Source organism: Pleurodeles waltl, chromosome 12 (assembly GCF_031143425.1).
Source record: "Pleurodeles waltl isolate 20211129_DDA chromosome 12, aPleWal1.hap1.20221129, whole genome shotgun sequence".
Lineage (NCBI taxonomy): Eukaryota > Metazoa > Chordata > Amphibia > Caudata > Salamandridae > Pleurodeles > Pleurodeles waltl.
In genome coordinates, this window is record NC_090451.1 from 532,821,053 (window position 1) to 532,838,001 (window position 16,949).

Sequence of the window (16,949 nt, forward strand, 5' to 3'; positions counted from 1 at the left end):
ACAAGGTGTGCAATACTCAGAGACATGGCCAAGGTAAGAAAGGCTGAAAGACGACCACCACTGAACAAGACACACAAGCTGAAACGTCAAGACTGAGCCAAGAAATATCTCAAGACTAATTTTTCTAAGGTTTTATGGACTGATGAAATGAGAGTGAGTCTTGATGGGCCAGATGGATGGGCCCGTGGCTGGATTGGTAAAGGGCAGAGAGCTCCAGTCCGACTCAGACGCCAGCAAGGTGGAGGTGGAGTACTGGTTTGGGCTGGTATCATCAAAGATGAGCTTGTGGGGCCTTTTCGGGTTGAGGATGGAGTCAAGCTCAACTCCCAGTCCTACTGCCAGTTCCTGGAAGACACCTTCTTCAAGCAGTGGTACAGGAAGAAGTCTGCATCCTTCAAGAAAAACATGATTTTCATGCAGGACAATGCTCCATCACACGCGTCCAAGTACTCCACAGCGTGGCTGGCAAGAAAGGGTATAAAAGAAGGAAATCTAATGACATGGCCTCCTTGTTCACCTGATCTGAACCCCATTGAGAACCTGTGGTCCATCATCAAATGTGAGATTTACAAGGAGGGAAAACAGTACACCTCTCTGAACAGTGTCTGGGAGGCTGTGGTTGCTGCTGCACGCAATGTTGATGGTGAACAGATCAAAACACTGACAGAATCCATGGATGGCAGGCTTTTGAGTGTCCTTGCAAAGAAAGGTGGCTATATTGGTCACTGATTTTTTTTTGTTTTGTTTTTGAATGTCAGAAATGTATATTTGTGAATGTTGAGATGTTATATTGGTTTCACTGGTAATAATAAATAATTGAAATGGGTATATATTTTTTTTTGTTGAGTTGCCTAATAATTATGCACAGTAATAGTCACCTGCACACACAGATATCCCCCTAACATAGCTAAAACTAAAAACAAACTAAAAACTACTTCCAAAAATATTCAGCTTTGATATTAATGAGTTTTTTGGGTTCATTGAGAACATGGTTGTTGTTCAATAATAAAATTAATCCTCAAAAATACAACTTGCCTAATAATTCTGCCCTCCCTGTATATATATATATATATATATATACACACACACACACACACACACACATTTACAAGACTACATATATAAAATTAGCTATGGCTTGATCTCCCACTCTACACCGCCAACCCACCCCCTACCCACCACTCTCTGCTCCCCACTCCCTCTCTCTGCTGGGAGCAGACAGGGGACTGCGTTGCCTGACAGTAAACATAAATTACTTTAATTATTTCATACTTTGTAGGCCTCTTTAACTTATGCTTCCCTGGATGATCTGATCTTTGTTCCCAAAAGTGGGGCATTTATTTAATAATCTGACCTTTGTCTCAAAAACCGGGACATTTATTTAAAATTAAGAGAAGTGTCGGGACACCGAGACAGCGTTCTAAAAACCGGGACTGTCCGGGGAAATCCGGGACGTCTGGTCACCCTAGTGTGGTCAGTCAGTGGTGTAATATCTCACACAGATCCATTGCTCTTGGGCTGAATGGGGCCCCACCGAAGCTTAGCCGCCCCCCCAGGTCTCATGAGCTGCCGGGATCTCCGTTACGCCCCTGTAGCCAGTAAATGTACCGGCGATAGCACGGCTTTGTACAAATGGTTGCTGCATGTGCAATTTGCAAAATATTCCGACTGGTGCCTCCCATTTCCCTGGAGCAGAGCCCCCGGAGCAGGGCCGTGGGAACGACCATATTAACATTTGCAGCCGCAGCGTGCAATTAAGCCATAACACACACTTAAGTCTGTTCCGTGTTGGTTCTGTGTGACCTCGTGCCAGGCCTCAAACGCCGCAGCAGACTGGGCCTGCACAGACAGCTGTGAAAACACGGCGTCGCCAGAGCTCTCAAGGGAATAAATGCTGCTTTTACGTCCGTGAAGGCCTTGGATAGTTTACCAGTGACGGCTGAAAAGAGATTCCGGGCGGCCCTGTTGCCAGACAACGACGTAAGAAAAGACAGCTTGCAAGAGTGTCTCCACTTTTATTTCATGTATGTATTTTTGTATAAGGCAAGCCTGGCCCGAGAGCATTGGAATGTTTTACAAAAGAACGGGACTACATTACACGTTTTATCCGTTGTACGCACAGGCAGGTTAATTGAACTGCCCAGGATCACAGGATGTTGAACCAAGGCAGAGGCTACTAGAAATATGGTCCCCTTGTTCCATACTATCAGCTATAGTCACCAGGTCACATCTCTTATACATTCGTTTACACTTGACTTCTTTTTGTTATTGGCCACTGAACATTTCTCAAACTGCCTTCTTGCTCGACAAACGCTAACGGGCAGTGGCGTAACAAAGGCCCCCGCGGTGCGGCCCCCCTCCCCCACCAGGTGTGCCCACGCCTCCCCCCCTCAGCACATCATCTGGCCAGAGTGAGACTGAACGAGATGTTATTTGCGGGTGGGGGGGAGGGGGGGGGGTTGGGTTATTACGTCACTGCTAACTGGTATCTTTTTCAGTATTTCAAAACGTTCTGTATTTTTTTGCCCAACGAATCTGTCGTCTATCGAAAACGTTTATCTTTTTTGATAGAACTGATTAATGTTGCATATAAGGGTAAGAGTGAAATTACAAGCTGCAGCATGCAGTGACAGTAGTTGATGGGGCCAGACGTGGCATGGGTTCACTTGTCAGCTGAGTAAAAGTCAAATGGCAGTGACAAAATACATGATTCCAATAAAGTGACACAAAGCCGTAAACCTGACAGGTTCATCTGACAGTGAAATGCTGAGTCAATTTGAATTTCCGATTGAAGTTCTCAGGTCTGAATGAAAAATAGTTGGCTATCTGCTACAGATACCTGTGTGGATCTTTTAGGTCTCGTGGTCCAATAGTTGCAAGTTAGCTCAGTGGGTTAAAGAATTAGCTGCAGAGGCCCCAGTGCTAGTTGCATAGCCCTTCATGGATAGCACAGTCTTCAATCTCCGTACAGTACGTTACGTGCCTGCTGAAAAGCGGTTTGTGTGGGTGAGCCCATGTATCTGCGTGTATGAAGTTTGCCAAAAATGGTTAGTGAACCCTGCAGTGTCAAGGCTTTGGGTGACTGAGACGATCCAGCAACTTGCCACTCTAGTTTGTATAAAAAGTGTTTTTTTAAATCCTACATATCTTTTGGACTTAAAGAGAATTGCTATGTTTGCAAAAAAAAAAACATTGCGCGGGTTTCCTCTCTGCCCCTTGCAAAATAGGCTTAAATCGTATACATTTTCAATGCAGGTTAGCAAATTAATATCCCCAAACGTCGGAGGAAAACTCTCCAGTAAAGTAAATTGTTTTTCAAATCCTTCCTGGTTTTGACCAATGTTAATGACCTAATTTACTAACCAATGCAACACTGGCCACAATGCCTTTCGTAAGAATGAGTGCCTGTAAACTTCGAGGCGCTATAAAAAAGAATAACTTGATCTTTATAACCTTTAACATCATATTTTGGCCAATTATAATCCCTGAACATAACAACCGTTACTAGTTCCCCATTTAATGGTACTACTTGTATTCATATTGGAAGGATGAAAGTCTGGTTTGTCATTGCTCAACAATTAACATACATACAAATAGTATAGATATTTATTTTTATTTTCCCGATAATTCCACTATTTCATTTCCAGGCTTGCTTTTAGACAAATATATTTCCGAGGAAAATATTATCAAATTGATAAAGATGTCAAAGAAACCTTCAGCACCCTGTTTTGGGGGGTGAGTCTTCAAATTGTGTTTATAAAAAAAGCTGCGATCATAACATTTCGTTCCGCTGGCACTTAGAAGCAAAAGAGCTCATCACATATGTTCAGCAACAGGCATTTACAGTTCATAGCAGTATTTCCCAGAATCACATAACAAGGTTAAACTTTAGCTCATTTAAAGAGCAAGTGCAGGAATGAGATAATAAGCAGCAAAATGAAAAGCGAGCATCCTTCAAAAGTGTGTAAACACGGAGCTCGTTCCTTGTAATTTACATAAATAGCATTTTTTGAAAATCACACTTCAGTTGCCAAATACAAACAATCTTGCTGCGAGGCGAGAACTTCTGGCTAATGCATTAGTATAGCCTAATTAAAGACAGCTGCTCCGGGTTAGAGGGCTAAACACTGGCACACAACTAACATTTAATCATAAAGTTTCTCAAAATATTTCAAGCTCAAAGGACGTTCAATATACTGAGTATTTTGAAACCTGTATGTTCCCTCACATACTACTAACTCTCTCAGCTTCACTCAGGGAATGTCCTGTCCAGGAGCGCGTTACACCTTCTACACTAGTATTTTCTTGTATGGGCAAAAAAATACATTTATATCTCATATTATAAATTTGCATTTGTAGGACTCATCCTCTACTTTGGTCAAATTTGGATACGAAGTGGTGCAAGTTTATGCACTTCAAGCCTGATTTAATATGTTTGAGATTGTAATAACGATGGCTGCATTGTTGCATTTTGCCATTGTTATAGTTTCAATTCAGAATTTCCAATTGTATATGTTGTATTGTCTTGTGTATGTTTTAAACAAAATGCACAACTGAGTATCGAAAAACATTTATTTTATTTTATTCTAGCTTTTGTGCACGTGGTCGGGGAAAATAAATGTTCTTCATATATTTTTAAATGCTCTAAATAGATTTTCTGTGTAAAGATCTGAGGTGCTGCAATCCATTTTAGAAATACCCAATGACAGTAGATATAAAATTATGGAATTCAGTATGGCACTATGCTTGACAATTCACAGCAAACACGTAGTGATATCACTATTAAGGCTTTAGCAGAGTGTAAGTATCACTCTCTTATATGACATTTAAAACCAACACTCTTTGAAGTCTTTTTACAATTTCTGTCATCAGTAGAAAGAGGAAAATTAAAATTAATAAGCAGAGATTACATCTGAGAAAATTCATTTTTTACCTGTGACTAACTAACAGTCTATTTGATCAATGGCACTTTAACTGCCCACCATATATCATTCATTCCACGAAGCACCTTACAGCTCTTGTACTAAATGTTTCACTGCAAAACACTAATATTCTGGACCTAAATCTCATGTATTGTTTTCTAAAAACATGTCATATCCTATCCTGAGACTGTTTGGTGGCAAATGTTCACATCAGTGCCCTGTGAGCTTTGTTACCCCTGGGCGAAAGTGGATGACAAAAAATTGGGATACTTTTTATGTTCGCCATGAGTATGTCGTACCATGGGTTTAAGGAAATTCTTAATATGGATAGCACACAGATGCTTCTGAATAAATTTTACATTTATGGATTGTGTTTCCAACATATAATAAAGAACACATTCATTTGACACCTTGATTTTGGAAGTAGAGATATAAGTGATCAGATGACCTCACATTTCTTTTTAAAGAATCTTTCCAATCAAATGTGCTCTTGATCTGCCATAATTTTATATACAGCGCTTTCCACACACACAGAAGTCTTCAGTGATTTTCCTATGCCATCCTTTTTTTTTTTTTTTTTACAGAGTTTCATAAAATGAAATAGACTTCAGTTCACTATATCCTATATGCTTTGTGCTGAAAATAACTTGGGGATATGTGCAAATACCAGTCTTTAAAGTAAAATCCAGCTCTATGATGTGTCAGTTATCACAAGTCTCAAATCTTGCAACTGGGCAGAAATGTCTGATATAGAATAAATGATTTCCACATTTATTTTAGGAGGTGCTGCCTCCAAAACTCTGCTGATATTTGATCAATTTTCTCTATAGTTGTTTTCAATACATGCTTGAATAGACCCATTAGGCAAATTCATCTCTCATCCATCTTTGCCTTCCCCATCCCTTTGTGTAAAATCACCCAAGTAATTGTCTTGTGCCCAAAATAATTTGCCATGTGAAATAGATGCTCCCAAGGTCTGTGGGTTTGTGCTTTGCCCATGTGAGATGCCATTTACAGACATGTCTTTCTAATGTACTGACCAATCCTACCTTCATTTTCAAATCCAAATTATCTACTGACTACTGATAGGTACCTTCTACAATTTGAAGAATCAAGTAACTGGTGTGCAAATGTTGAACACAGTCCAACAGTTATAATTCACTTCCCAACCAAAGAATATGCAGAATATCAATAAATCCCAAAAAATTCATGACATGGTGATGATATTTTGACAGTCAGGGGCCTATGCCCCACAATTGTCCTGCCACCATATCAAAACTTGGAGTTTTTTATTTAATTGCCTCATTAGTGTCAACGATTTCTAGCTGTGATAAAACCAAGTGATTCCCTTTCATTTCAGTGGTTAACAGGATTGTAGCATTTACTGCATGTAGGAAAGTGTTCTTGTTGGCATGGTTACCCCTCCCCCACTGTTTGCCTGATATTGATGCCAACCTGACAGAGTGTGCTGGGATCCTGCTAACCAGGCCCCAGCACCAGCATTCTTTCCCAAAAACTGTACCATTGTTTCCACAATTGGCACACCCTGGCACACAGTTAAGACCCTTGAAAAAGGTACCCATGGTACCAGGAGCTCTGTGGCCATGGAAGGTCCCCAAGGGCTTCAGCATGTATTATGCCACCCTAGAGGACCCCTCACTAAGTACCTTCACACTGCCACTGCAGCTTATATGTGCTGGTGGGGAGAAAAAGACAAAGTCGACATGGCATCCCACGCAGGGTACCATGCCCACAAACCACTGCCTGTGGCATACTTAAGTCACCCCTCTACCAGGCCTTACATCCCTAAGGCAGGGGCACTATACCACAGATGAGGGCATAGCTGCATGAGCAATATTCCCCTACAGTGTCTAAGTCCATTCTTAGACATTGTAAGTGCTGTGTGGTCATATTGAGTATATGGTCTGAGAGTTTGTCATTACGAACTCCACAGTTCCATAATGGCTTCACTGAATACTGGGAAGCTTGGTATCACACTTCTCAGCACAATAAACCCACACTGATGCCAGTGTGAGATTTATTGAACAGTGCACCCAGAGGGCATCTTAGAGATGCTCCCTGTATTTTACCTAACCCTTAAGTGCAGGACTGACTCGTCTGTGCCAGCCTGCCACTGAGAGACGAGTTTCTGACCACATGGGGTGAGAGCATTTGTGCTCTTGGTGGCCAGAAACAAAGCCTGCACAGGGTGGAGGTGCTTCACACCTCTCCCCTGCAGGAACTGTAACAGCCTCAAAGGCTCAGTTCTCTTGTTACAGTGCGCTAGGGCACTCCAGCTGGTGGAGATGCCTGACCGCCGGACAGAGCCCCGCTTTTGGAGGCAAGTTCGATGGGAAACTTAGGAAAAACAAGGAGTGACCACCTCAGCTTCGACCACGCCTAAGGGGCCCAGAGCTGAGGTCCCCCCCTCCTTGCAAAATCATCCATCTTAGTTTGGAGGACAGGGACCAACAGGGTTATGTTTGTGTCCCCCTCCCCAAAGGGAGTGGACACAGGAAGGGTGTAGTCGCCCTCAGGGTCAGTAGCCATTGGCTACTGCGCTCTGACCCCTGTAACGCCCCTAAACACAGGATTTAAGGGCTCCCCTGAACCCAGCTTGTTAGATTCCTGGCGACCCTACAAGAAAAAAGAAGAAGGACTAATAAGCTAAAACCCCAACAGAGAAGATGGAAGACGAAAACTGACTTGGCCCCAGCCATACCGGCCTGTCTCCAGCTTCAAAAGCCCTGCAAAAAAAAGTGACGCATGCTGCGGGTCCAGTGACCTCTGAGAAGCCTTCAGAGGACTACCTGCACCTAGAGGACCAAAAACTCCTGTGGATAGTACCCCTGTCCAAAAAGAAACTCCATCTCAGGACTCCAGAACTGCCCGGATCCACAAATCCTGACCACTCTGCACCCGATGCCCACGGCCCGAGTCCAGGTGGCCCAACTGACTAGAGCTAGTCCCCAGGCACTTCTGAGCAAGTGCCCACCCTGGGTTGACCCCTCCCGTCCACCATACGATGCCTGTAGTCTGAATCCGGAGAACCCCACTGACCACGACAGAACCAGACAAAGATTCCAGATGCCAAAAGGTACCCCTGCACCCGCAGCCCCTGGCCTTTGGGGATTATAACCTTCGGTGCAGCAACATCCAGCAGGCCCCCTCCTCCTTGTCCAGCCTTTTGTTTCCTGGAACCGACCCCCTAGACCTCACCTGCAGCATCTTTGTGGCCCCGGGGTCCCCCTATCGGAAAGCACTGTGAGCCCAACTCTGTGTTTGCACCTTGCATCCAGCCGCCCATGCGCCACTGAGGGTGTGTGTTTAGTGCTGACATGTACCCCCCCCAGGTGCTCCTCTAAACCCCCCAGGTCTTCCCTCTGAAGACGCAGGTACTTACCTGCAAGCAGGCCTTATTCAGAGTGCCCCCAGTCTCCATAGGAGCCCATAATACATTTTCCTCATCTCTGACCACTGCACCCGGCCGGCCCGTGTTGCTGGTGGTGAGTGTTTGGGGTTAACCTGAACCCCCGGAGACTGGAACTGCAAGTCCTGTACTTACCTTCAAATCATACTAACATTTCTTTCCCCTAGGAAATGTTTCTGAAAACTTCACTGTCAACTTTTTAAAACAGATTATTGCCATTTATTCAAAAACTGTGTAACTTGCCAATTCTAGCCAAAGTGGTATTGATACATATGTTGAATACTTATTTATTCATGTACTTACCTGCAACTTGAATCTTGTGGTTCTAGGAATAAATTGACAAATGATATTTTCGCTATATAAAAACCATTGGTCTGGAGCTAGTCATTGAGTGTAAGCTTACTCTATTGTCTGTGTGTACAACAAATGCTTTGCACTACCGTCTGATAAGCCTAACTGCTCGACCACACTACCACAGAACAGAGCATTAGTATTATCTACTTTAGCCTTTGTTAAGCCTTTGGGGAACCCCTGGATCTGTGCACACTATATCTCATTTTGATATAGTATATACAGAGCCAGCTTCTTATATTGCAGATATCCACATATGTCTTCATTATGGCTCTTCCCTTTAACTATGCATCAGGCAGAGTATACAGAATGGAGTTGTTTGAGCAGTGCTGAGATATAGGGGGCAATAGGTTTTCATCCCCAGCCTTTCTGCATTGGCTTCACATTTCCCACAAAGTTAAATTGAAGCACTGAGTATCACCTACAGAGTTTCACCTCAAAATGTGATGTACTGACTCACTGATACACTTTATCATCATGTCTGAAGCCACACCGTGAGCTCATCTCTGTATATGATTTGTGCGACCAAAAGTATTGTACTGCATTGTACTGTAACTGTATTGTAATTGTGTTGGTGTAGCGCTACGTACCCTTGACAAGGCGCTGGAGCACATGACCAAACAAGTAGTCTTTGTGGGAAGTGTTTGAGTGGTGTTTCTACCCTCTCTTGAGTGGCAGGGCTCAATAGTGTATTAGTGGGAAGGAGAATGAGGGATACCATGTGCACAGTTTACATTACTTGGGTACATGAGTTCTAAGTAATCTTTGGTATCATCAGAGATTACTGATCTAATGAAGATGCGAGGAAGTCTTAGGGGGCATGCATGGCCTTCCTCTCTGTACAGAGGACATGTTCGTTGCTTGCGGGATGCTCCGCTTGGGCTAGCACATGCTGCGACTGCCATAGAGAAGTCCAGACTCAAGTCAGGATTATGAATTAAAAGATCTAAATCCTATGTGCTCTTGATTAGGCCTGAAGATGTAGGTACACTCGATCTAACATCAGCAAATAAGCCCCAAATGTGAGCTGTGACTTTTTTATATGGACATTCCGGTTTATCACAATGTTACTGGTAATGCTGAATGGACAGGGCTATCATATCTCTCAGAGGCTGCATCACCTTTTGGAGGTCATTCCCAATTGTAATAATGGACAGAATGGTACTACTGAAGATGGAGATCCTGTCCCGCCTTTTGAATTGTTTAACACTTTGCAATTTGCAGTACCTGCTTGCCTCTTCAAAGAGTTAGTGGGCTGTTTTTGGCCTTGATCTGGAACTCTGGCATGAAAGGGTGCTGCTGCAAGTGCTCAGTCTCCCCAGTTCCTCATGTATGCTAGGCCGGTTGGATCTATCCATTTTCTACTGGGGGAGATGTTACCCTAGAGCAGTGGTCTTCAAACTTTTTAATGCTGCGCCCCCCCAGTTGAAAAATAAAAATCTTTGCCCCCCCCTCAGAATTGTTCACAATTATTTTAGGAAGATGGCAATGTTTAAAAATGTCTAAACCTATTTAAACATTGCAGTTAAGTACTGTTACCTTTTTAAAACTTCAATAACATGATTCTGCTTAAAACAAAGGCATGTTATCTGTATATTATTTCTTTTGGCCAGAGTTTGGCGCCCCCCCCCCCCTGGGATCACTTGAGGCCCCCCAGTTTGAAGACCTCTGCCCTAGAGCCACCCTCATTACTCGTCCTAAAATCACTACTGACAATGGGGCAGGGAAGAAAATGGCAACTGTTTTGTAAAAGGCTCTTGTTATCGAGAATAAACAAATAACCTAATGGACTTCAAGGAGAGGTAGTCACGGGATAGGTGATAATGCAGGCTTCGAGTATGGTCCGTTTCTAAATGTAACCGCTTAGGCTTCGAGTATGGTCCGTTTCTAAATGTAACCGCTTAACTTGTGTCTAGGACATCCCCGACGCCCAAGCGTTTGTCTAGTACATACCCCAGTACCACTCAACTGAACTAGTTGATTTCACGATATTTGGAGAAAAATACACATGCGCTTGAGTTAATGCCGAGCGGGACTGCTGCCGCGAGACCCGGGGAGTGCTTCTTGGGTTTAAGGCCCCGTCACAAAATGAAGAACTTCGGTAACGTGTCGATTTGGATTTGATGATAAGGAAAAGGCACCCCGCAGACTTGTGCAATTCCTCGACAGACCAAGGGTGTCAGCAATGGGTCGAGAGAGCAGCGTATAGGTTATTGTGGAGGGGCAGTCGGCCGCTCCCAGAGCCTCGGGGGCAAAGTGTACTGGGTCGGGCGTGGAGGCGAGAGGGCTCCCAGCTGTACATATTACAAGTGTCGATAGGCCGCTTATTTCCCTGGGATTGTTGTGAGACCCTGGAAACAGCAAATCACCACCCTTGGAAGGAGCCTTGAAATGCCACCTCCCCTGCGGCCCCACACGTAACAAGACAGGACAATCCCATTATGAACGAGTAAGTTTATATATCAGACAGCCACCCCACGGCCCCTTCTAATTACTACGGGTTTATAGCTCTTCGGTGACGGACTACACGGCAATATGTCGTGTACCAGCATGACAGTACTCATACAATGTACTATATCAATCACATGACAGTCTTCCACACACGTGACATATGATATGCGACTGCTGACAAAAACGATAATGTAAAGCCATGCTTATTAAAAACTAAGGGCCAGATGTAGCAAACGATTGCGACTCGCAAACGGGCCGAATCGCAATTTGCGACAGTGCAAAATCGGAAATGGGATGCAAAAAGCCAATTTCCGACTCGCAAAAAGCGATGGGACCCGTTTGCGAGTCGCATCCGGTGCGACCCAATTTTGCGACCCGCAAATTGCAAGTCGCAATTTGCGAGTTGCAACCCATATGCAATTGCAACTTGCAAATTGCGACTAGTCGCAAAAAGCCCAGTTTGCATGTCCCATTTACCACTAACTCAGAGCAGGTGGTAACCATTACCAAAGTATAAAAGGGGACCCAGAAGGCATCTGGGTTACTCAAGATGGCGGAGATATACCTGATAGCAGTGAGGAGGAGAGTCTACGCAGCCCAGCAGAGGAGGAGGAGGGGCCACAGACAGGAGAAGATATATAGAACCAGGCAGACTCTTTTTCAGCAAACTGAAGAGGAGATCTATGACAAATACCGCCTTAGCAGCGCAGCCATTCTAGAATTAATAGATTTACTGAAACCACAGCTAGAACACAAGACTCTGCGTGGCTGCGCCATCCCTACGCATGTGCAAGTACTATGCGCACTGCACCTCTTGGCCTCAGGGAGCTATCAGGGGGTCATTGCCGTGGCAGGTGGGGTATCCCAAAGTGCAGTGTCAAGGTTCCTCAGGGCATTCCTAGATACCTTAGTCACGCACATGTCTCACTTCATATACTTACCAAGGAATGAGGCAGAAATTAACAGCACCAAGCTGGACTTTTACCGCATTGCCCACTTTCCTCATGTCATAGGGTGTGTAGATGGGACACACATTCAAATATGCCCCCCTGCTAATCTGGAACACATTTTCCGCAACAGGAAGTGTACCCACTCACTCAACATACAGGTTGTTTGTGATGCCCATTATGTCATCACGGACATCGTAGCTAAGTTTCCTGGCAGTACCCATGACTCATACATTTTTAGGCATAGTGGGATACATCAACGCCTGGAACGTGGGGAATTTGGAGACGGTTACCTCCTAGGTAGAGCCACAGACACTTGCAGACATACACACAGGTCACTGTGCACGACAATCTGGAATTCCTAACCGTGTACTTTTGTGCCCAACAGGTGACAGTGCATATGCTCTCAGGCCTTGGATCATGACTCCGTTTTTAACACCCAGAACTGAATCAGAGAGGCAATACAACAGTGCGCATAAGAGGACCAGGAACCTGATTGAGCGCACCTTCGGAATGCTGAAGGCAAGATTCAGATGCCTCCACCGCAGTGGAGGCGCCCTCCAATACACCCCCATTACCGCTTTCAAAATTGTGGTCGCATGCGCCATCCTTCACAACATAGCCACCCGACGTGGGCTACCTCTCACCCCTGCAGACCCAGATCCTGATGATGAAGAGCAAGAACAACCACATCGCCATCATGGGGATAGGAGTCTAGCTAATCAAGGCAGACAGAGACGGGACCACATTGCAACGCAATATTTTGGACGGTACGTGTCAACTCCCACCATACTCACCTATTAACCATTTGTTAAGTGGAACAAAAATAACTGTTTTATTAATGTCATGAAGAAACTATATACAAGTTGAAATTGTCCATGGGCAGGAAAATGCCAACCAGTCATGTGGCACATTAACGCCATGTGCCACATTAATCTGTCCTGGCTGTTATCTATGATCTCCTGCCCCTCCTGCCAGCCTGGCTGGTCCCTGCTGCGTCCATGGTGCTGTGCCTACCACTCCTCAGCACCCTACTGTCAGTGGCAGAGACACTGCTCACTGTTGAGCCCTCCTCCCAGGTGTATTTGTTAACTTCCTGGCTGTGATGTCATCATCATGTGCCAGGAAGTGTTTCCAGAGTGTTCTGGTATGCTTTCTGGAGTGTTCTGCTGCACCTGCAAGCAATTTTGAAGGTAATCGCAATTTGCGACACCCACTCGCTAATTGCGAGTTCGTTTTTTGCACACTCGCAAACAGCGACCTCGCAAACTGCGGACTCGCACACAGCGTTGCGAGTCCGGCTGCGAGTCGCAAAATCGGATTGCTTTTTTTTCTGACATTCCAATTTGCGACTCGCATTTTGCGAGTCGCATCAACTCGCAAAATGCGAGTCGCAATTTTTATTTTTGCTACATCTGGCCCCTAAGTGCTTTAAGTAAACGTAAAGAACATACGCTCTCACACTTCCATTAATAGACCTATATACTTTATTTGTGGCGTACCGACTTTCTAATTCTCTGGATCTGAATACAGATGCTCTTTTTCTTGGAGACGGATACACCCAAATGACAATGAACATCAGTTCACCAAAACATCTGGGGCAGCGGAAGTGACTTCACACGTCCTTTGACCTTCACTTTCACATACACAAAAATGCTTACACAAACACACACACACTTTCTTTCACATAAACACAGTCTCACCCACAAGCACGCACACATGTATATACAAACATTTTTTACTTACCTCACTTCCAGAGAGAGACCTATTCCAGCTAACTGTGCGTCATCGATATTATATTATTCACTAAGAGTGTAATATATAATTGACAGAAAACATGGAAATTAGCGCCCCAAAAAACGCCCACAAGGAGGAGCTGCCACTGTGTTCCTGGCACTGAATTTGAAAACCCTGAGGCCAGGGCTCACAAATGCAGTGCAAGGGGTCACAAGTGGCAAGCCAGGGGTCGCACCAGCGCCCCCTGGCGTCTCCTAAATTAGGTAAGTAAGACATAACAATGCCCATTGAGACCGATGCAAAAGGGCAAGGCCTTACCGGTAGCGTGTCAGTGTCAGGGCACTTCATCCCTTTAAAGCAAAAGAGGTCCCGTCGTCTTCTGCCCCCTCCTGCTTGATGGCAGGAGCTGGGAGCCTGCAGCTGCGTTTGTTCATAGTATGCATTGTTCCCATCCCAGGTGCTTATACTGCGCTAGTAATTAATGTTTTTGCAGCATTTATATGGTTTAATGTTATGGTATGTCTTGGGCATATGCATAGTGCACACCTGCCATTAGATTGTGGCCCAGATATATTCAGGTGCCCTGTTCACTGAAATGTAATGGACCCCTCTTTAGCTCCAGCTGGCCCCGCGGATGGTATGGAAGCCGATTTACAAAAATGGCAGGACTAGTGAAAACGACTCACACAACCTTTGACCCCCAATGATATCACATCATTCATTCATTGTCACGGACTTGGCTTAGGCCTTGAAGAGATTCATATTTTCTGCTAAGGGGCAAGGAAGTGGTACACAGAGAAAACTACAGAAAGGCAACAGGGATCTTCAAACCCTCTTTCTTTTCTGTTCCGGTTGCTGTCTTCACAGCCATGGGATTAGAGGCAGCAGGTGCCGGGACGGGGGTAGTAAAGGATAAAGGACAAGAGGTAGCTCTGCTACTCCTGACTACCCCTCACTGATGTCCCTAGACTTAGGGCTTTATTTAGAGTTGGGTTGTAAGGGGAGAGCAGAGATCTGTGAAGGAAGCAGTGAATGCACAGATGAAGAATTGTCTGGTGACATTATCTCTGGTACACTACCTCTAAGGTCGCGCTAATTCCACAGCATGATTCTCACAGAGAAACCTCCAAAAGAGAATTTACAGCTTGCTGCACAAATTCTAGGATTTTCTATTAACTCCGAATTCTAAGTCAAAGCCATCAGTCTTGCTTGTGGATACAGTTCAACAGAGCAATTATCATGAAAATGATTGATTCATGGTCTACAGATACGTGATATCACGTGGCCAATGCGAAGGTTGATCACATAAATCAAACTAGTTTCTCAGCCCCTAAGTGTTCTGCAGAACTCACAATGAAAGGTAACACAATAAATAGAGGGATGTGCCAAAACAATGATTAAACTGTAGGGGCTTCATGAATAATGTCCTTTAGAATATTGTTTCTAACCAGAGTGTGCTTTTTTGTTTTTCAAAATAGAGCAAGGTCTCTCGTTAAAGGATACTGCGGATGTTCACAATTTCAGAAGGATGGCATGTTATGGGGCTTTTGAAGTGAGGTAGAAGATGTTGCTGCAGAATGCTGAAGGGGAGTGCTTGCCTATAAATTGATCCCCGTGATCTATCACAAAAATGAAGATGCTTCACTTTAGGCACAATCAACCCATCACTTAATTCTGAAGAGCAGACTTTGGCTCTTTAGGGCCCACGCCCATCAATGGACCCGAAGGAGCACCTCAGTGGCAGTTGTTGGCAATGCTGGAGGGAACAAAGTACGTCAGATAACAAAAGCACAATGATGGATGCAACAAGACTACTGCGAAACACCATGCCCACCACTGAAGGAAACACTCCACTTGCCTTTCTGGAATGCGGCCACACTGTCCTTGTGCTGGCAGGTCAGGACAAGGACTGTCCACTCCATTGGGTTGGGTGCCATTGAGTCACACCGGACCTTCGGGGGCTCAGTGATAATCCTGGAAGAGAAGAAAAAGCCTCTTACTGATGCATCTTACAGCTATCATTTAAGGGAAGGCCTGGGCTGATATTTCCTTCACAAGAACACTTGTTTAAACTTTATGAAATAACATTATTCCATTGGGGAAATCATTTCCCATCAGGCATAAGGCATATTCCTTTAATGTCCATGGCCTGGGCTTTCATTCTTTATGCTCTACAATAACAAGGTGTGATCCTTTCATTTATACATTTGTCCAGAGGTCATTAAATGATAAACTCCTGTATAACATTCATTTACAGATCTCTTCTGCTCATGAAGGATACCTCAAAAACCTAATACAAATGAGACAAAAGCACATCACATCACCTGATATATTGACTGCCATAATAATCATCATTAGAGTATTGTGCTGGATATAGGACAAAACTTGCCCTTATCCGTTGATCATGTCTGTGTTAATGTTACGCTAAGGGGCCAAGCCACTATATCAATACAATGACGAAGACCTTAGTGGGACTTTGTACTATGTGTAATGCTAATCCTATGGATAGTTTATATGACACAAATCACAACTTATTTTTTTCCATGTAAGAGATAACTATTACTACTTCTAGCTAACTCAATTGTACTCGTATAAGCTTGAAACAGATTTAAATCGGAGTCTGGAATCTGGTTACAAAGACCTCTTCAATGACACTCAACCCACTGAGCTCCACACATGTGTTCCCTCAGGTCATTATAAAGCCTCTCTGCCTCTGCCACATTCTCCATCATGCTTGTTTCTTTCTCGCTCTCCTTATTCTGTCCTTTTCTTCTCGCCCTCATTCCAGATTTCAACCTGATCTCCGTCACTCAGACGGAGTAGCCCAGTTCAGTTGCAGATCTTGGGCAGATTGAGCATCAGGATACACTCTTTCCTCTTTCACTCCATGGCCAGAATCACCGGTTAAGCACTGGACCTTTTCAGACTTTCATCTAAACAAATGCAGTGCCCAGTGCTTAATTTGGGGCGGTGGTAGCTATGTGGCCCAACGACATTCATTTTTAGGGACTGGTAGTTATTTTTCCTCAACAGACTGTGATTCAAAGCAGGAGAGAGAGAAAAAACACAAAAGGAAGAGAAATACGGAAAAAATAACAAAGGGGGAAAGCA

At 44.3% G+C, this 16,949-nt stretch overlaps 1 protein-coding gene across 2 annotated transcripts in view; it reads right to left on the bottom strand.

The window, feature by feature from the left end:
- The window catches only part of FCSK (fucose kinase), a 579,999-nt gene that overhangs the window by 398,311 nt on the left and 164,739 nt on the right, over positions 1-16,949 (bottom strand). For both annotated transcript variants that reach the window (XM_069217519.1, XM_069217520.1), the window contains exon 2: positions 15,697-15,812. In XM_069217519.1, coding sequence (XP_069073620.1) covers positions 15,697-15,775 — 79 coding nt within the window. In that variant the 5' untranslated portion in view covers positions 15,776-15,812. The remainder of the gene's footprint in view (positions 1-15,696; positions 15,813-16,949) is intronic.